At 44.1% G+C, this 20,605-nt stretch overlaps 1 protein-coding gene across 1 annotated transcript in view; it reads left to right on the top strand.

Annotated features, from left to right (window-relative positions):
• Positions 1-20,605, top strand: part of CHAT (choline O-acetyltransferase) — a gene marked incomplete at both ends in the record, with an annotated part of 45,931 nt that overhangs the window by 9,653 nt on the left and 15,673 nt on the right. The window contains 2 exons of the mRNA XM_081268269.1: positions 859-1,036; positions 20,074-20,243. Coding sequence (XP_081124395.1) covers positions 859-1,036; positions 20,074-20,243 — 348 coding nt within the window. The remainder of the gene's footprint in view (positions 1-858; positions 1,037-20,073; positions 20,244-20,605) is intronic.

Below are 20,605 nucleotides of genomic sequence, written 5' to 3' on the forward strand. Positions count from 1 at the left end.
CTTGCTGTAGACCAGGCCATGTAGACACTGCTCAGGGAAGGGACTAGATGCACATGTCAATCAGCTGAAAATGATGTCTCAACCTGGGAATTGGCCCTTTATGAAGCTCTTTATGAAGGCTCTGACCTTCAAAGTGACAGAATGACAGCACCATACATGCAGACATACTGGCATGTGCACTTGGTTGCAGAGAGTGTTTTGTGTATTGGTTTTCTACTTTAATCTTCCTCTGCATATTATCTGCTGGCTTGCTTATTTTTCTTCACTCACCAGTGTATTTGAGATCTATCCCCATAACTCTAACTAGTTCATTCTAGTTAATTCTGCACTATATAATAACACTGTATTTTACTTATCCATTCTCTTCCTGGAGAAAAATGATGCTTTTTCTACAGTCTTGCCAATGCCAAAAGGCTAATATGCACACATTCCTTCATATCTCCCTGATACACATGTTTCTCCAAGTTGTAGGCTAAACCATATGTACTTATAAAAGCAATTGCTGAGTCATAGGTATGTATATGTTAGTCTTGATAGACACTGCCTTCCCATAGTGGGGTTGAACCATTCTTCTAAGAAATAATGGTTTTACATGAACTAGAAACCACAAAAGCCAGTTTTGTTTTGGCTAAATTTAATCTGGCTTTCTTTGGTGGTGGCAGGGGACACCACCAAAGTCCAACACAGTCAATAATATTGGGTCATTCCCCAAACTGGGACAGTTCAGAATTACCAAATACCTTGGGAACCTTGGGCCTGAGTAGTCCCAAACCTTAGCTCACCAGTGAAGTCTCAGTAAAGGCCTGGCACGTTGGGCCAGCTGCCATGAGTGACATGTTTGACCTGTTTCCCCCACAGTTCTTTGTCTTGGATGTTGTCATTAATTTCCGCCGTCTCAGTGAGGGGGATCTGTTCACTCAGTTGAGAAAGATAGTCAAAATGGCTTCCAACGAGGATGAACGCTTACCTCCAATCGGCCTGCTGACGTCAGACGGGAGGAGCGAGTGGGCTGAGGCCAGGACGGTCCTCGTGAAAGGTTAGCAGCAGTGCCCAGCACATCTCCACGTTCATCTCATCCTCATGCCCACTGGCTTTCCCTCTTCCAGGGTTGGGCACCATGGCCTCATCCCCATTAGCCATAGCACTGGGTGCTCAGGACGCCTTTCAACTCAACATGGGATGGCAAGGTGTCTTGAAGCTGAAGACCTTGTTGTACCTTCGTGTTTTGTTGGATGATATTCTAGCTTTTTGGGTGACACTGAGGAGTACTGGAATTGTGGGGCTTCTGGGAATACTGGGAGAGGGGAGGTTTTGAATGGGAAGAAGGTTGTGTTTTACTGGTGGGCTGGGCTATGGTGAGTTCTGAACTGTAGGGAGTTGGTCAGATTGGGCTCTGGGAGGGTAGTTGGCCTCTTTCTTCACCTGATTTCTTAGTCCTGGGTTTTTTCAAGCCAATCATTATCCCTCTGGCTGGCTTGATTCTTATAAGAGCTTCCAAGCATTCCCATAAGAAAGCTAATATTATTGGAATCCAAATATTATTATTAGAAAGCTAATATTATTGGAGTCTCAAAAAAATTTTAATCGTCCTTTTGGAAACTACTTTCCAACCAAAGCAGCCTTAATTCTATGGAGTGCCTTTCTTTCTTGTCCACATTAGGCATTCTAGAAGCAAGACTTCTAGGAGTCTTCATTCAGTTAGAGATTGTATTGGACCAGGCAATCTATTCAGACTCCCTCTGTGTCAACAACTGAGGAATCTGTGACTAGCCTGGGAGTATGAGAGATAGAGGGGATGAAGCCCCTTACCCTTGAGCCACCCAGTGATAGGAACAGGGCAAGAGAGAGCATAGGAGAGGAGGACCAATTGCAGAGAAATGGAGACAGCAGGTGCCAAGCAAGTGCTCCAGGACTTGAGAGAGGGCAAGGAGTCCTTATAGTTAGAATATTGAAAGGCTTTGTTGGACAAGGTAGGTATGGAGCAAAGCCCTGTGCCATGAGTGAGAGGGGCAGGAAGGATGGAGGGATGACATCCACGCAGGTGGAATGAGTGTGGACAAAGTCAGCCTTTCAGCAGGACATGTGTCTCCTGCCCTGGGGACCACAAGGAGAACAGCTGGCTGGCAAAGATGGCTATGCTGGATGAATGCACCTAGCTCTCTAAAAAAACAGGCATTTGCATTTTTATGGTCCCTCTCTAGAAGGTTCTTTCTCCAGAGCTGGCTCCTGGCTTCATGCAGAGCCAGCCTAGGTCAGGGCCTCACGCTCTCCCAGAGCATCCTTCCCTCACATCAGCACTCTGTCACCTATACCACTTTTCCTGTCTTGATTGTATTGCTAGCCAGATCTCTGAGGGCAGCTTTGCATTTGTTTGGCTAATGCCAATTCTCTGCCTCCCTCTCACAGTCTGTGTGGTCCAAGAGGACAGGGCACTGTCTAAATAGAACCAACTGGTTCTGAATCTGCTGTGCCAATCAGAGTAGCAGCCCAGTTGCATTTGTTAAATAAAAGAATCTAGTGTTACTAGATTTATTTCTCACTTACCAATTATTTTTCTCTCCCAGTTATTGGGCACCTGATGAATACTTATTCCTAAATAGAAGCTTCAGGGGCTACAGGGAGGTGTGCTGCGCCGACTCTGTTCTCACAGAGCTGACCACCACATTGGGGAATTAATAACTTATCATTTGAAAGTGAGTTAATTCCCTCTAGAGACTGTAGTGAAATCACATCCCCACTCTTCTCCCCTCCAGGGACGTAGACAGGCATCAAAATAATCGCCTCTGCTTCCAGCACAGTTTCCACTTTATTAGCAGGCCAGGCCCCAGACGACTGACCAGGATTGCCTTGAGGTCTGAGTGCTTGGGCTGCGCTAATCAGAATTAATTTGTTAATGGCACTTGATCTGGCTTTGTGAATGGAAGTGCTGCTTCTGAAGCAAGTTGAACAGAAAGGAGGGAACACAGGCACCGCCTCTTGGGCAAACGGATTAATTGAATTAGCACCATCGACTGTGTCATGGGCAAGGCAGGAAACCAATCCTCCCCAGAGCCCTCCTTCTGGGAGCAGCCCCTGCCCACAAAGGGGCAGGAAGACCATTTAGAAAACAGTTTCCATTTCAAAATGAAAGAGGATAATAGTATGGATGAGGGTTGAGAGTGAAGATGGAAAGATGTGCGTAGGTCTGTGTGTCTCAAATCAGACACATTGGGAAGGAAAAGGGCAGTGAGAGAGATTCCTGTGTTTGTTTGTTTGTATGTTTTAATATAAGCCACTAAGTGGATGATGGCACCATTTCCTGAGATGGGGAACAAGGTGGGGAATGGGCATAAAGATCCTGTCAGAGCGTGTTGGATTTGAGATGCTTTGAGTCATCTAAATGGAGATGTCAAGTTAGATCTATGTGTCTGGAGCTCAAGGGAGAGGTCAGCACAGAGATATAAATTCAAGAGCCATCAGCACCTAAATGATATTTAAAGTCCCCGACCTGGATGAGATCATCTAGAAACAGGAGAACAGGGACAGGGGGTCAAATAGAGAAAGATGCAAAGGGAGTGAGAAACAGCAGCCCGTAAAAACAGGAGATGAGTCACAGATTCAAGAGGGAAGCTGAGACTGGCCAGCCATATAGATTCTGTAGAGAGCTCAAGGAAGAGGGGAGATACTAAGCTTGGCAACCTTGACATTGTCAGTGAACCTGACAAGGATCAGGCTGGAGTAGTAGGAAGAAAGACTGGTTGGATGTGGATGGGAATGGTCCATTGGCAGAAAAAGATTGTTGATGGAGCAGTGAGTAGAACCAGCAAGCGCGGGTGACTCTGATCAGACAGTTGGTATTAAAAGAAGCAGAAAAATAAGGCAATTTCTGGAAGAGGATGACTATCAAGGGAAGTGTTTCTAAAAGGAAAGGCAAGTTCATGGTTGTACATAGACAAATACAAGGAAGGAATCCAGTAAAAGGAGGTGGATGAGGAGACCAATGAAGGACCAAAAGGAGCTGGAGAGAATTTGTTTTACAGGGGAAACAGAAAATTTGAGCCCGTGACCTTCAGGACTATACCTGTGATGGCAGTAGAGTGTGAGGAGGCTCTCAACTGGTACCGCCTGGTCCCAGATCTGCAGAGTCACAGAAGGAGCTGAGAGGTGGGGTGGGATTCTCAAGCCATTAAAAAAAAAAAGATAGAGCCTCTTGAAATGTAGAAAGGAAAGAAAACTTGCTCAGGAAATTTGATTGAGATTTATGAGCTGTGTTGGGCCATATAGGAGGGTTTGGGGTCATAAATTTTAGCACATTAATTAGAGTTGCTATAGGACGCCATCCCAACACACACACATACATTGCTCAGCTTCTTGGGTTCAGTAAGAAGTAGATGGGTTACTCTGGTTCAGCCGGAGTTGGTGAATACAACTGAGGGAGAGAGGTACAGCAAGAGAATGGTTGTAATGTTGGAATCTGAGCTGAGTTGGGATTGTGCTAGTCAGCTCAGGCTGCCACAACAAAGTTCCACAGACTCAGTAGTAAACAACAGAAATTTCTTGTCTCACAGTTCTGGAGGCAGGAAATCAGAATCCAAGCATCAGCTGGGTTGGTTTCTCCTGAGGCCTGTCTCCTTGGCTTGTCGATGGCAGCTTCTCCCTCTGTCTTCACGTGGTCTTCCCTCTGTGTGAGCCTGTGTTCTCGTCTCCCTGGGGCCTAACACCAGTTGTGTTGGATTAGGGCCCACCTTAGCGACATCATTTAACTTAATTAGCTGTTTAAAGCCTCCCTGGCCCCATCTCCAAATACATGTTCTGATTCTATGGTGCTAGAGGTTAGCATATGTATTTGGGGAGGACACCATCAGCCTATAACAAGAGACAAGTGAAGGATAGTATCCCATGGATGGTGAGAGTAGGTAAGAGGCCAATGGGTTTGGGAGGTCCTGGTGAGGTTTGGTTATTTAGTAGCTGACAGTACGTGAATCAGGAAGTCAGGGTACATTAGTGCGTGCTAGACTTGAGAGGTACTGGGTTTCTGGTAGTGAGAAGTTCTCAGAAGTACTCCTGGTAGTGGGTGCTGGGGTTGCACCGTCCAAGGTGGGTGGGAAAATGAATTGAGAGAAGAGGATGTGGGCTGGGTCATCTTCATGACTGTTGAAGTGAGCAAGAATGAGGATTCCGTTGACGATAGGGAAGATGAAGGAGAACCGGGAGTGGTTCTGTTGTGCTGTGTTGAGTACAACACAGCAACAGAGAAATTGATGCCAATGGTGGTAAGAATCTAAGAGGTCCAGCTCCAAAGGGAAAGTGGGTACAGCAGGAGGAATTGTTTAGAAGTGAGAACAAGGATAAGGGAGCCGTATACCTGGCTTGGCCCTGAGGTACATGAGTGTGAAGGAAAACAGCAGGGTCCAGTGAGAGGACTGCTGGGTTGGGTCCCTCCACGCTCCGTTAAAGCAGAAGGTGAACAGAATACTCACAGAGGAGGTCAGCCATGCTGGGAACGGGTCCGTCACAAGGCCAGAGGCACGAAGGCTCAGAAAGGAGGACAGGAGAGGAGGCTGAGTATGTGGAGCTGGGGGATGGGAGTGCCAGTACCCAGGGATTGGAGATCATCATTGCCAACAATGTTCCCCAATCCTTAACCTCTGGGAAGTTGTGTTCTCCCAGTCTGGAAGTGGTTGTTAGGCCCCAGGGTCTTTGAGGCCCACAACAGCATCTGTATTCATGCCCTGGGATGGGAAAAACATTTCAGAGCATCACACATCCCAGCTCTTTCAGTTGAAGCCCTGAGGTCCCCTCCTCATTCCCTGAGATCTGGGCACAGGGATCAGGCAGGTGCTGTCCAGCAGGAGGGCCCATCAACCAGGTTCTTCTCATCCTGGCAGAGGGCTGAATCATGGTGACTATGCTCAGACAAACAGTGTCCCTGAGTTCTCATCCGGTCAACCGAGACCAGACAGGGCAGGGGCTTGTCTGCCCACAGTCTTCATTGCATCAACCCTTTCTCCTTTGAGACACAGTCCCTGCTCCTCAGCCCCACCTCCAACCAGGACAGGCCCCCACCATGAGCCCCCAGGTTACCCCATCAGACATTCTGCCCTGACATTGAGTATGTGAAGCTCACAGAGGTTGAGGGACCACCAGGGTGACACAGCGCATGCAGGAGAGCCAGGATACTTGCACCTTTCCCCACCTCACCGCACACAGCCCTTGCTCGGAGCTTCTCATGAAGAACTCACTAACACCGCACAGAAGTATTCATGCTGTGGTTACTACGGTCAGCAGCTCCAGCATCCACAAACCATGACAAGTGCCCTCCTACAGGGTCATATGCCCAGGGTACCAGGCTAATACCCAAGGGCACTTCAGACAGAGTCCTGAAGGGCTGTGGAGGCCACATTTCTGGCCTGTCCTAGCCCAGGAGGAAGTGGAACTTGAGGCCTAGCCCAGGTGGGCTGAGGTCAGCGTGACTCAGCCCTAGCTGCAGACTGGGGTTGGCTGATGACATCAAAATCATCTAGAGCATTCCATTAAAAACAAGATAGATTCCTGGGCTCAGTGATTTTCCAGTGGGACAAAAGTGGGGCCAAGGAATCTATTTTTAAAGAACCCTGATGACTTCATGTGCAGCCCAGGTTGGGACCCACTTACTCAGATACTAGCAGCAGCTGTGCGTCAAGCCCTTCCTTTGTGCGTGATTCTGTTCCCAGTGTTTTCTGTTCGGTATTGTCACAAGTCTTCTGGGAGGTGGAGATTTCCTCCCTCTGAATAGCATAGATAGCTACATCTCCCATGGGGCGAGCAGTTCCCCACCTTTAGAGTTGATGGTAGGGCCAGGACATCCACCTCCCCACTTGAAGTCTGCACGCCCAGCAGGCGGTGATGGGATTCTGAAGATGAGCTAGGGGCCTCAGAGGGGGCCTGCACATCCTCTTAGGACCTCCCTCCTCACTGGGCCATGAAGCTGTGGCCTTCTTGAACCTTGGAGGAGTTAACACCGTTATCCTGGTCTGGAAATTTAATTAGACATTCGGCCTTGAGTCTGGAAGACTGCAGCACTTGTCAATTTGTAGGAAAAGGATGGCCAGCTTGGAGAGGCCCCCCTGAGCCCGCTGGTTTTCCTGGATGCTGCGTGGAGATCCTGTGAACAGACCTCACAGGCAGATGCTCTTCGTTTACACAGTGCCGTAAATATTTATCCCCAGCAGCCAATTAGAGCTGAGCCACTGCTTTCAAGGAGGGAACTGACAGAAGGCAGCTGCAGCTGCAGAAGGCCATGGTCATAGTTTACAAGAACTACTCAGGATGGGGGCATTTTGCTGTTTAAATATTGTCATCCAGAGCTAGGCAAGTCTGCTGATTTTAAAACCAATTACACATTAGCAATAACAGCCTCTCTGATTTAATTGGCCTAGAAATACCTGCTGCACTCTCTAGGCAATGTGATTTTTTTCTCTGGGGGTGGGGGCCTGGGGCCATGCTTCCTCCTCACCTCCAGAGTAGAAGCATGGAGGCCTTCATGGATAAGAGCATTCAGACAGGGAGGGGTGAGTGGTCCAGGGCAAAAGGGCTTGTCCTGACCTGCCCCTGTTGCTGTCTCCGGCAGCCCAGGGCTTCCTGGCCTGTGACATGGAGACAGCAGCCTGACCTATAGACAGAACAGAGGGAATGGCTGCTAAGCAGATGGCCTGGTGCCTGGCACACCAGGAATGTTCACTAAATGAGAATTCTTAATAGATTTAGGGAGATACTCTGGGGATACTTTGCCCAATGCCCTCAACCTCTCTGAAAATAATCTGGCAAACTTGAAAATTGGAACCTGTTGAATGGGCAATACCTATGTGGTCAAAGACAGTGATCCTGGGCCTGGGGTGTAGAGGGTGTCCTTAATCAACCTCATTATCTCTAGGGTGAATATTGCTTCCCCTACTCTTCACCTATCACATGCTCTGTATGCCCACATACCAGATACCTATTTTCTTTAATTCTTCCCTGGTCACCATCACTGTGGCCTTTTTCTCCCATTTTTTGGTGCAGTGCAATAGTACCTGGGGCACAAGGCATCTGAGAATGCTTTTTTTTTTTTTTTTTTTTTTTTATCACCTACCACCCTTCTCCCAAGTTCTGGAAGAGTGAAAGATCTTCATATCCTCTGTATTTATGGGAAGGGTAGTTAGAAGCAAAAGAAAAGAAAAAAGAACATCTTGATTCTTGAGTTCTTTTTTTTTTTTAATTAAGTTAAATTTATTTTGGGACCACTGTCAATAGGCATGCAATTGTAAGAAAAAATAGAGATTGTACGTGTTCTCAATTTATCCAAATGATAACGTCTTGCAAAACTACAGGACAATATCACAACCAGGATATTGACATAGACACAGTCAAGATTTATAGCGTTTTCATCACCATAAGGATGCCCCAAGTTGCCCTTTTAAGCCACACCTACTTTTCTCCCACTCAACCCCTCTTTAGTTCCTGGCTACCAGATCTGTTCTCCACTTTTATAATTTTATTGTTTGAAGAATATTATGAAAACACAGCATGGTGATGCATGCCTGCAATCCTAGCATCTCAGGAAGCTAAAGCTGGAGGATGCAAGTTCAAAGCCAGCCTGGGCAACTGAATCAAACCTTGTATCAGAAATAAAATAAAATAGAGGCCTAGGATGCTCAGTGGTGAAGTGCTCTGTGGCACAGAGACAGCAGCCTGACCTATAGGCAGAACAGAGAGAATGGCTGTACTGAAAAGAAAAAAAAAAGAACATTTTAACTATACGTTATGTATGATTATTGGGATTGATTTTCTTTATTCAACATAATTCTCTGGAGATTCATTCAAGTTGTTACATTTGTCAATAGTTCATTCTTCTTATTGCTGAGTAGCATTCTATGGTATGACATACCACAGTTTCCTCCACCACTTACCCACCCAAGGATGCCTGGGTTGTTTTCAGTTTGAGGCTATGTTTATTTACAAATAAAGCAACTGTGGACATTTATATACAGGGTTCTATGGGAACATAAGTTTTCACTCCGGGAAAAATACCTAGGAATGAAATTGGTAGGTCACATGATAGTTACAGGTTCAGTTTTTTAAGAAACTGATAAATGTTTTCCAGAGTGACTGTACCATTTTGTGTTCCCATCAGCAATATGGGTGCAATCCAGTTTTTCTGCATCCTTGCCAGTATTTAGTGTTGTCACTATTTTTGTTTTAGCCATTCTGAGAGGTGATGTAATATCTTATTGTGGTTTTAATTTCTATTTCCCTAATGACTAATAACATTGAATGTCTTTTCGTATTCTTTTGCCCATTTTTTAATTGGGTTGTTTGGAATTTTTTTATTGTTAGTTCTAAGAGTTATTTATATATTCTAGGTACCAGTCCTTTATTGAATATGTATTTTGCAAATATTTTATCCTTTTCTGTGGCTTGTCTTTCCATCTTTTTATTTTTCTTTTGTTTTCAGTGCTGGGGATGGAACCAAGGGCCTCACATATGCTAGGCAAGTGCTCTACTACTGAACTACATCCCCAGTCCATCTTTCCATTTTCTTAACAATGTTTCAATAAATACATTTTTTAAAATTTTGTTATGGTCCAATTTATCATTTTTTTCTTTTTATAGATCATGTTTTTGGTTTTATCTGAGGTTCTTTGCCAAAAGAATTCTTCACCAAAAGCCAAAGCTTTTCTTTCATATTTTTCTGAAAGTTATATAGTATTATATTGTATATTTAAGCCAACAATCCATTTAAATTTATTCTTTATATAAGGCATGAGTTTTATTTCAAGGTTTTTCTTTTCTTTGCCCATGAATGTCCAGTTGGTCCAGTGCCATTTATTGAAATGCCATCCTTCCTCTATGGAATGATCTGTGTACCTTAATCAATATCAATGGGGCATGTTTTTGTGGGTCTATATTTGGATTCTCTGTTCTCTTCCACTGAGATATGTGTTTATCCCTCTGCCGGTATCACCCATGCTTGATAAAATAGTTTAATATAATTAGTCTTGAAATTAGATATACTGATTCCTCTAACTTTATTCTTTTTCAAAATTGGTTTAGCTATTCTAGCTTCTTCACTTTTTCACATAGATTTTAGAATAACATCATCTGTATCTACAAAAAATCCTACTGAAATTTTGATGGAAACTGCTAAACTTGTATGTCAATTTGAGAACTAAAATCTTTTTTTTTTTTAAAGAGAGAGTGAGAGAGGAGAGAGAGAGAAAGAGAGAGAGAGAGAGAGAGAATTTTTAATATTTATTTTTTAGTTCTCGGCGGACACAACATCTTTGTTGGTATGTGGTGCTGAGGATCGAACCTGGGCCGCACGCATGCCAGGCGAGTGCGCTACCGCTTGAGCCACATCCCCAGCCCTGAGAACTAAAATCTTGAATATGTTGACTGTTCCGAAGTGTGAGCATGGTGTATTTCTCCATTTACTTATATCTTCTGTGATTTCTTTTTGGTTTGTGCTTTGTTTTGGTATACAAGTTCTATATGTTGTTTTTCAAGATTTACACTAAAAAAACTTAATTTCTTTTGAATGATTAGAATTGGCACTGTATTTTTTAATTTAATATCTCTGTGTTTGTCAGCGATAGACAGAAATATAATTGATTTTTATATGTTGATCTTGTATCTTGTGACCTTGCTGAATTCTTTTATTAATTCTAGGTGGGTTTTTTTTGTTGTTGTTATTTGCTTGCTTTTGTAGCTTCTTTAGGAATTTCTATGTAACAAATTGTGTTACATGAAAATAGTGGCAATTTTTTTGTAAGTCTTCCCCCCCCACCACCTTTTTTGTGTGTGTGCCTTATTGCACTGGCCAGAACTTCTAGTACTATGTAGGGTACCAGTGGTGAGAGTAGATATTTTGGTCTTATTCCTTATTCTTATCTTTAGGGGAAGGATACCTTCTTTTGCCTTTGAATATGATGTTAGCCATAGATTTTTTTTTTTTTGCAGATGCTCTTTATGAAATTGAGGAAGTTCCCTTCTATTCTTAGTTTCCTAAGAGATTTTATCATAAATGGATGTTGAATTTTGCTAAATGTTTTTTCTATGACAGTTAATATTCATGTGATTTTTCATTTTTAATCTGTTAATATGATGAACTACATTGATTTTTTTAAAGTATTAAAACAACCTTGCATCCCTGAGTCAAACACCACTTGAACATCGTGTATAATTATTTTTATATTTGCTTAGTTCTATTTGCTAATGTATTATTCAGTACTTTTGCACCTATGTTGGTCTATGGTTGCTTTGTTTTTGTACTATGTTAGTTTCGTTTTGGCATTATGGTAATAGCAAGTTCATAAAATCAATTGGAAGTTTTCCCTCCTGTAATATTTTCTAGAAAAGAGTGTGCAGATATGGTATTAATTTTTCTTTAAATGTTTGGTAGAGTTTTTTTGGTGAAAATCATTTGGGCCTGGAGATACATTTTTAGAGAGGATTAAACTGACAAATTCAATTCCTTGATAGCTATAGAGGTCCAGAAGGGTATCTCAGTGGTAGAGTGCTTGCCAATATGCATAGAGCCCTAGGTTCAATCCCCAGCACCACATACACACACACACATACATGAATTATCTGTTTTATATTTAGTGCATGGTAGAAGTTTAAAGTTAATCTGAATTATCAGATTTTTATGTGTAGAATTGTTCAAAGTATTCTCTTATTCACTTTTGGTATCTATAGGACCTAAAGTGATATCCTCCATCTTGTTCTTGATATAGGTGATGCATTCTCTCCCTCCCCTGACCCCCACCTTTGCTCTTCTTCCTCTCATCTCTCTCATTGGTCTTGCTAATAATCTGATTGATCCTCTAAAAGAACCAAGTTTATTTTCTTTTTATTGATTTTCTTTCTTTTTTCCCCCTCTTTTCCATGATTTCTTTCCTCCTACTTTTCTTTTTCTAGTTCTTTTTTTAAATGTTTTTTAGTTATAGACACAATACCTTTATTTTAATTAATTATTTATTTTTATGTTGTACTAAGGATTGAACCCATGGCCTTACGCTTGCCAGATTAGCGCCCTACCACTGAGCCACAACCCCAGCCCCTTTTTCTAGGTTTTTGTGGTGAGAACTTACGTTGTTGATTTGAGACTTTTCCTCTTTTCTAAGTAAGCATTTAATACTATAAATTTCCTTTATCTTAATATTTTAGCTTCATCTCACAAATGTTGACATGTATATTTTAATTTTCATTTATTTCAGTGTATTTTTAAAATTTCCCTAAAATCTCCCTTCACAGATTATTGAAGTGTGTTATTCTGTTTCTAAATGTTAAACATTTTTCATGTTATTTTTCAGTTTTTTAAAATTTCCACTTTGCTTCCACTATGATCAGAAACAAACACATTTTGTATTATTTAAATTATTTTCAATTTTATGAGGTTGTTTTATCCCTGGAGGTAGTATCTCAACCTATGTTTCATGGGTGCTTAAAAAAATGCATTCTGCTGTCACTGAACAAATGTTCTATAAGTGTCAACTAGATCCTGTCAATTGATGGTGCTGAGTTCTATGTCCTTACTAAATTTCTGTCTAGTTGTTCTATTAGTTGTCAACAGTGAGAGGTTGAAGTCTCCAACTGCAATAGTTGATTTATCTATTCCTTCTTTTAATTCTGTTAGTTTTTGCTTCACACATTTGTGATATTTTTGGTACACATGAATTTATGATTGCTTTATGGACTTACCCTTTATTTTAAATTATTTTCCCCTTATGACTGATTCATTTCTTTATTCTGAATTTTACTTTATCTGCCATTAATATAGTGATTCCTGCTTTCTTCATGATGTTTGCATGATAGATCTTTTTCTTTCTTTTTACTCTCAACAAACCTATATCATCATATTTGATGGGAGTTTCTTATTAACAGCACAGAGCTGGGTAATGTTTTAATATAATCTACCAATATTTGTTTTCTAATTGGTATATTTAGATAATTTACACTTAATGCAATAGTTTATATGTGAGAGCTAAACTCTGGCATTTAAATTTTTGTTTTATCTTTTTTTAAAAAATATTTTATTTAGAGACAGGGTCTTGCTGAGTTGCCCATGGCCTCACTAAGTTGCTGAAGCTAGGTTTGAATTCATGATCCTCCTGCCTCAGCCTCCTGAGCTGCTGGGATTATAGGCATGCACCACTGAGCCCAGCCTTCTAAGGAAGATATTTCCAAAAGATATTTTTACCTGGATTTAGAATTCTGTGTTGACAGTTATTTTCTTTCAGAACTTGAAAAATGTGTGCCACGTCCTTCTATCCTCTACTAAGAAATCTGTTGTCATTCCAATTGCTTTTCTCCTGTCGACAGAGTATCATTTTTCTCTCACTGCTTTCAAAATTTTTCTTTGTCTTTGGTTTTCAGAAGTTTGACTATGATACTTATTAATATGTACATCTTTCAACTTATCCTGTTTCAGGTTTTGTCAGTTTCTTGAACCTTTAGTTTATGATGTCTTTTGACAAATTTGGGGACATTTTTTGCCATTGTTTCTCTGTGTACTTTTCCGCTCTGCTCTTTCTCCTCTCTTTCTGGGAATTTGGTGACATGAATGCTAGGTCTTGTGTGCCACAGTTTTCTTAGGATTATTTGTTTATTTGTTTATATTTTATTTTTCTAATCTATTTCCTTTGTTGTTCATATTGGGTAATTTCCATTGTTCTAGCTTCAACCTCCCTATTTTCTTCTCCACCCCCTAAATTCTGCTCTTGAGTCTATCCACTGAGCTTCTTACATTGGTTATCATTTCTTTCATTTCTAAAATCTCTATTTGACTCTTTATATCTCCTCTCCCACCCTCTGCTGAGATTTATAATGCTTTGCCGAGACTTTATGGTTCTGTTCATATGTTTCAAATTTCTTCAGAATTGTTTGACACATTTTTTGTATTTATTGGTTTAGAATAATCTATCTGTCACATAGTCCTAACATATCTGTCATCTCTGTTGAGTTGAAACTTGGATGTATGATGTTCTGGGACTCTAGAGCTTATTGAAACCTACTCTTTTTAAGCTGGCTCACTCTGACACTGCTGCAGCAGGTAAAAACAGAAATCCAGGGTCTTCACTTGGGCTCTATCAATACTCTAGGACAGGTAGTTCTTATTGCTGCTGAGTGGGGATTCCTGCTCCTTATGTGGTCTCTATTAATACTAGTCGGACAGGGTCCAGGGGACTAATTACCATCCAGTAGAGATGAAATCTAAGTTTCCATATGATATCATGCCTTCTCTGATAGCCCCAGAGGTTGAGATGCCTCATTATGGACCAGTGATGGTACAAAGTCTAGGCTACCCGATGGCTTTTGCTGACAGTAAATGGTGGAGGGTTGGGATTTAAGGTGTGTGTGTGTGTGTGTGTGTGTGTGTGTGTGTGTGTTTGGTGTGTGTGTGTGTGTTTGGTGTGTGTGTGTGTGTGTGTGTGTGTGTGTAGAATGACAGTCTTTCCTGTGATATTTAACTGAACAAGAATAGCTATTATCTAAAAGTCTATATCTTTCCAGGTTGCCTCCCATCACTCCCAACCCCCTGTTCTTTGGACATAGAGAGCAGGCTTTTGTTGAGATTTTTTTTCCCATTTGGTTTTCTATGCCTACTTGAGATTTTATGTTGCTGGCTTTTCCTCTTCCAAGTGTGGGATATTTTACGGGGAAAAATACCCTGTATATTTGTGTGCTCAGGCTGCCATCACAAAATGCCATAGGCTGGGTGGTTTAAACAATAACAAAGGTGCATTTCTTATAGTTCTAGAGGTTGGAGGTTGAAGATCAAGGTACTGGCAGTGGTGGAGTCTCCTGAGGCCTCTGTCCTTAGCTTGCTGTCTTCTCACAGTCTCCTCACATGGCCCTTCTCTGTGCACACATCTTTAGTCTTTCCTTCTTCTTATAGACACCAGTCCTAGTGGATTAGAGCCCCACCCTTATGATCTCATTTAACTTGAATTACCATTGTAAAGGTCCTACCTCAAAATGCACTCACATGAGAGGTCTGGGATTCAATATATGAATTTGCAGAAGACACAATTCAGTCCATTACACACAGATCTGTCTCCGTATTGTTTTGGTCCTGAGGTCCCAGGCTGGTCTGTTTTCCTTCCTCTGACTTCCAGATTCATGTTTGTTTTAAATGTAACATCCAGGGGGGGCTGGGGTTGTAGCTCAGCGGTAGAGTACTCACCTAGCACATGTGAGATGCTGGGTCCAATCATCAGCACCATATAAAAATACATAAAAAAGGTATTGTATCCAACTACAACTAAAAAAATATTTTTAAAAAAGTGTAACATCCAGGGTTTACAGTGGGAGGATAGAGAAAAGCCTACTCCATCTTCCTGGAAGCCAAAGACCTGCCGCCTTGAACTTTTTAAAGGGTGCTTTTGTAAATTAAGTCAATGCATTTCTAATTTGCAAGAACCATTTGCAATAAGCAAGAAATAATTTTGTTGGACTCTCAGTCTCTGGGGATTATTGGGAACATAAAAATCACCCTCCAGGCCATGGAGCAGGGAAGAATATGGGACTTGTGATGGTAGATTTACTTCCCCAAAGGTGATACAATTCCTTCACCAGGGGAGGAAAGCTGTTCAGATGGGATTGCCAAGGGATTAGAAGCTTTATGCTTTTGAAGAGGAGGTCAGTACCTCCATCTCCCTGTGTTATGGGGGACAGTCAGCATAGTAGAAATCTGACCTGTGCCCATTTCCCTGGTAACAGATCAAGGATGACAAGTGTCCTAGAGAGGACGATGTATGTCCTTATGTGCTCATGCACAGATGTGCATGTTAAAGAGCAGCAACACAGAGTCATGCAGCCCTCCAAAGACAGAGGTACTAGATGTGCCTGTTACCTTTGCTCACCTGAGTCAGTCTTAAAGCTTTCGACCTCTAACAGAAGCCTCAGGGGTTCCCAAGGCCTTCTAGTCTCTGGAATTTCCGCACCATCGAAGCTGTCAATGCCCTGAGTATGGGTGTCAGGGCAAGCTCTTCTTTTTACTCAACTCACACACCTCACTATTAAGCAGGGCCTCCTTGAAGAAGATTGATTTACCACATTAAGTGAGCCCCGATATGCTCCATGAGGATGCCACAAGACAAACAGCTCCTGCCGTGTGCCTCCATCCCACCTCCCTGTGTTTCCATTACATTTGGGCCAGAGTCATGGTGGATGGGTTTGGGTGTAGTTCATTTTCTGCCTTACACGATAAACTTGTCAGCCTTTGAACGATCAGCACTTGTATGCAGGGAGTTCATTTGCAAGGCCACCTGGTTTCTCAGCTCTGTCCTGCTCCCATTTCCCTCTGTCTAATGAGCCAAAACCTGGCTTCTGTTGAGCAACACTGAGCTGCTGGGCCCTGCACAGCCTGCAGGAGATGGCAAGACCTCAGCCACTCCTCAGGCATCCTTCTCTCCTGCCTGGAGGAGGCTGGGGCACTGATGCCCAGAGGACAGTCCTTTCTTGCTGCCAGCCTTGTGATGCCCAGAAAGTCTTTCCTTTCCTTTCCTTTCCAGGGTTGTATCAGGTTTCCCCCAGTCTCCTAGCAGATCAGGCTTGCTGTGGGCTTTCTTGGGAGCTGCAGCTTGTCCACCCCACACTGATCTTAGGGCTGTTTCCAAGAAATCTTGGTGAGGCCAGATACCCAGCAGGCTCTTGGAGCTCAGCAAGGCATAGCCAATAGGGCTAAGGTGTGCAGCTTTTGAGTTGCCCATGGTCCCTGCCTGGCCTCCAGGTCCACACCCTTCCCATGCTGCCAGGCATTTTTGACTCTACTCTGACTATTTTAACCTTGGTCCAACCTTCTTTGGTGACTCCCTGTTGTTGCTGAGCCTAACATTCACAACCCTTGATGATCTGCTCCTAACATAAGCATTGGAGTTCAATGCCTGGGATCAAACCTACTCCTCCCTCTTACTGAATGATTATTATCATCCCCCATTTACAAGTGAGGCCTTGGAAATTGCCTAAGGTCAAGATATTTGGTTTCTCTGTTTCTCACTTGCAGATGAGACATGACAATGATGTCTATTGCACATTCACCAACATGCATGCTTAGGTTGACACTGGCACGTCATAGGTGCTCAACAGAGGTTGGCTAATAGCCTCACATCATTATGTTTTTCCAGTCACCTCTAAATCCTCCAGCCTCCATCCATAAGCTGGAGGCCAAGCTCCACCTGCAAACCGGGGGTCTGCTCCCAGTCCCCCAAGCCTTTCCCCATACCGTTTTCTCCCTCTTGACACATCACTGTCTTCCTCTCTCATATCTGAATCTGACTGAGGCCTTTCCAAGACCTTGCCATGCTGTGAAGGCACAGGCTAGCCTGCAAGCCCAAGGGGATGCCCGGCACAGAGCTTGGTGCAGGACTGATTGAGCACCATGGCCATCTGCAGAGATGCCTACTGGAGGGGAGGGGGCAGGGGGCAGAGGAACTTTGCAGACGAAAGGGAATCCCTACCTTGTTTTCAGCCTCACCCCCAGCCTGCACTCCACCACCATCTCTGATGTTTTATGCCCCAGATGTAGTGTTTTCCTGTTCTCGAGGAACCATGGACCTTTCTCATTAGCTAGCAGAGCTCCTCCAGGCCCTTCTCTGAGCTGGGTTCACACGTGTCAGCCCCACCCAGGCCAGACCAACAGAAGCACACTGAAGTCCATTACGAACCATGGACACTTTCCTGTGCCAACCTTGTATAGAGGTCCAGGTCTTGTCCTTGGTGAGCTCACAGACATGGGAAGGGCATCAGATCAGTGCTCAGGGGGCTGCATGTGCTGGACAGCAGTGACTGCCTGAAGTGTAGGGCTGTGGGGCTGGCAGGGTCACATGCCATACAGCAGGAGGCAGTGGGCATAGAGAGAGCTAGTCCAGCCCTGGACTCAGGTACTGAGGGAGTCCAACCTGGCTGGTAAAGTGAGGCCTTCATGTCTGTACTGAGCAGGCTGCAGAGCCAGTGTATGCCGGGTGTCAGGAGTCCTTGAGGATAGGGCCAGCACTGCTAGGGGATCAGGGAGCTCAAAAGAGATTAACCAGCAGGATTTGATAGGCAGAATAGGAGAAGGGCCCTGATGAGGAAATGGAAGGTACACAGGTGACCAGGGGGTACAGGTGGTTGACCATGAGGTCAATGCAGGAGTATAATGGGGCAAGGGAGACAGGAAGCAGGAATGGATGAATGGATGTCCCAAAGATGGGCTGGCTCCCCAGAGTGGAAGGCCTGCTGTGAAGTACATCGCATTCCCCAAAGATTTGCAGGTAGAGTAAAGGAATAAGTGGGGACTGGCGACACCTTTCATTCAAGGACCTCTGTGGACACCTCTCATGAACCTGAAGAAATCACCTGGGCAGAGCAGGGACCAGCACAGGTGGCCACATATCCAGCAGCTATTGAGAAGACCCATCACAAGAAATTAGGATTGAGCAACCACATTGGGGGTTAAGGGGAGGTGTACACCACATGCTTGAAGAAGGCAAAATGGAGGTGACAGCTCCAGCCACTACATGTGCGTTCCAAGCAGCAGGAGGGAGGAAAGTAGGGAGAAGGGCAGAGAGCGTGTGCTAGTTACCTTTAAGGAGATTTCCTAGAAGCTGTAAGATAGCATTTCTAGATCTTGTTGGCAGAATTTAGACACTTGGTTGCTCCTGGTTGTAAAGGAGACTGGGAAATGTAGCTTTAACTGGTGATTTCTGTGCCAAGCTAAGTACCAGGGGTCCTATGAATAAGGGGAGAAAGGAGGCCTGGCATGCAGCTAGGAATCTCTGCCACACAATGGCCATTTGTTTCCCCATACCATGCACTTTGTCTTCTCATGCATAGAGCACTCTCAGCCCTTCCCTGGGGCTGAGGGAGGCTGGTTTCCCTGCACCAAATCTTATCACTGTATCTAGCCCCAAGCTCAGGATCTTGGGAGATCTGCAGCCCTCTCCTGTAGGTCTTGATATGGCTCCTTAGAATTTTGAACTTAATACTAAACTTTGATTTTAGTGGACTTTAAAAATTTTGGTGGACTTTAAACCAAAGATAGGTTGTCTGTTCCCACACTCACTCAGTATGGGATGGTGGAGAAAGCACGGCACCAACACAAAAGGGATTTCAGTTTGGAAGAAGGGCAAACACTTCCAGCAGCAGCAGCCACTGGCATCTGTGATCAAGCCCCATCAGGAGATTTAAACAAACAAACAAACAAAAAAACCTATGATTGGTGGAAGAATCACAGAGCAGCCCCTCTGGCTGGCCTGACTCCACTTTCTAGGAAGAACCTTGTGTTAGGTGCCCTCTGTGGAGAAGTCAAGCCCCCTGTGCCTAACTCCACCTCCTGAGGAACCATCCTTGTCTAAGTTCCTCCAGGGCCACTGTGGTGGGATGGGGGGTACTATTTGGGGGCCTGCATGGCTTTCAAAAAGCCCTTCCTGTAGGATAATGTCCAGCAGCCTGAGAATTTTTTTAAAGCAAGCTGTAGGCCAGGCTTGGGGCTCCCAAGTGACATGTTTCCTGCACACCTAGTGGCTTTTAGTTTATTTGTCTTGATGAGTTAGTTCCACATGCCTGAAATGGCCCCAGATGATCATCCAGATGCAGGTTCAGGGGCAGCCTGGCCCTTCTGTCTATGATTCTGACTCCAAACCATGAACTGGAGAGAGGGGCAAGCAGAACCTTTCCTTCAGATTTTTGCATGAAATAATTGCCTAATTTTAAAACTTTAACCACTAATTTAAATGTTTGAAAATCATAATTCAAGACAAATAAACATGCCTATGCATAGGTATGGCTCAAGGATTCCCAAGTGGAGGATGAATTGGGGTCCCTGTGCAACACGGGCCGAACTGAGGGTCCAAGTATATCTCCTTTTACCCTAATAGGGAGGGCCAATGGTGCACATACTGGAGGTAGAACTGGCCACAGATGAAGGCCAGGACTCTTGCAGAGACCACTAGGGTAGGATAAAGGTTCAGGACAGTCTAGCTGACTTCACTGCCCTCCTAAGGTTTTCAAGGCTGCCCTCCATGTGTGGGCTCTGGGAGAGGGACCCCAGGCCTGGGGCAGGTACTGAGGCCATGTTTGCCTGTCCTACAGACTCCACCAACCGGGACTCGCTGGACATGATCGAGCGCTGCATCTGCCTGGTGTGCCTGGATGCCCCAGGTGGTGGGGAACTCAGTGACACCAACAGGGCACTCCAGCTCCTTCATGGAGGAGGCTGCAGCAAGAATGGGGCAAACCGCTGGTATGACAAGTCCCTGCAGGTAAGTGCCCCCTTCTGCAGAGCCAAGTCCAGCACTGCCAGCCAGCACGTGCATCCACTGGCCTCTGTACCCAGGGTGCTGGATTTGGTGGGGGTGGGGCAGCTGAAGGGTCCTGAGATGTACTATTGCTGTCACCTCTGGATTGGCCGGAGCTCTTCGGGAGTAAGTGACTGAGCCCAGCTGAAAATTCCAGCCTCCTGCAGCTTGTGCCAGGAAGATCTGGGTCACACCTGGGTCTCATCCCCCACCCCCATCACACACTGTATGGTGGGGACATAAAAATGATGGGAGACCGCCACATTTCTACCAAATAAATCCCCGGCACATTCATCAAGAATCATGTCAGCTTTTCCTAATGGCTA

Source organism: Spermophilus citellus, assembly GCF_964194105.1.
Source record: "Spermophilus citellus genome assembly, chromosome: 15".
In the NCBI taxonomy this organism is placed as follows: domain Eukaryota; kingdom Metazoa; phylum Chordata; class Mammalia; order Rodentia; family Sciuridae; genus Spermophilus; species Spermophilus citellus.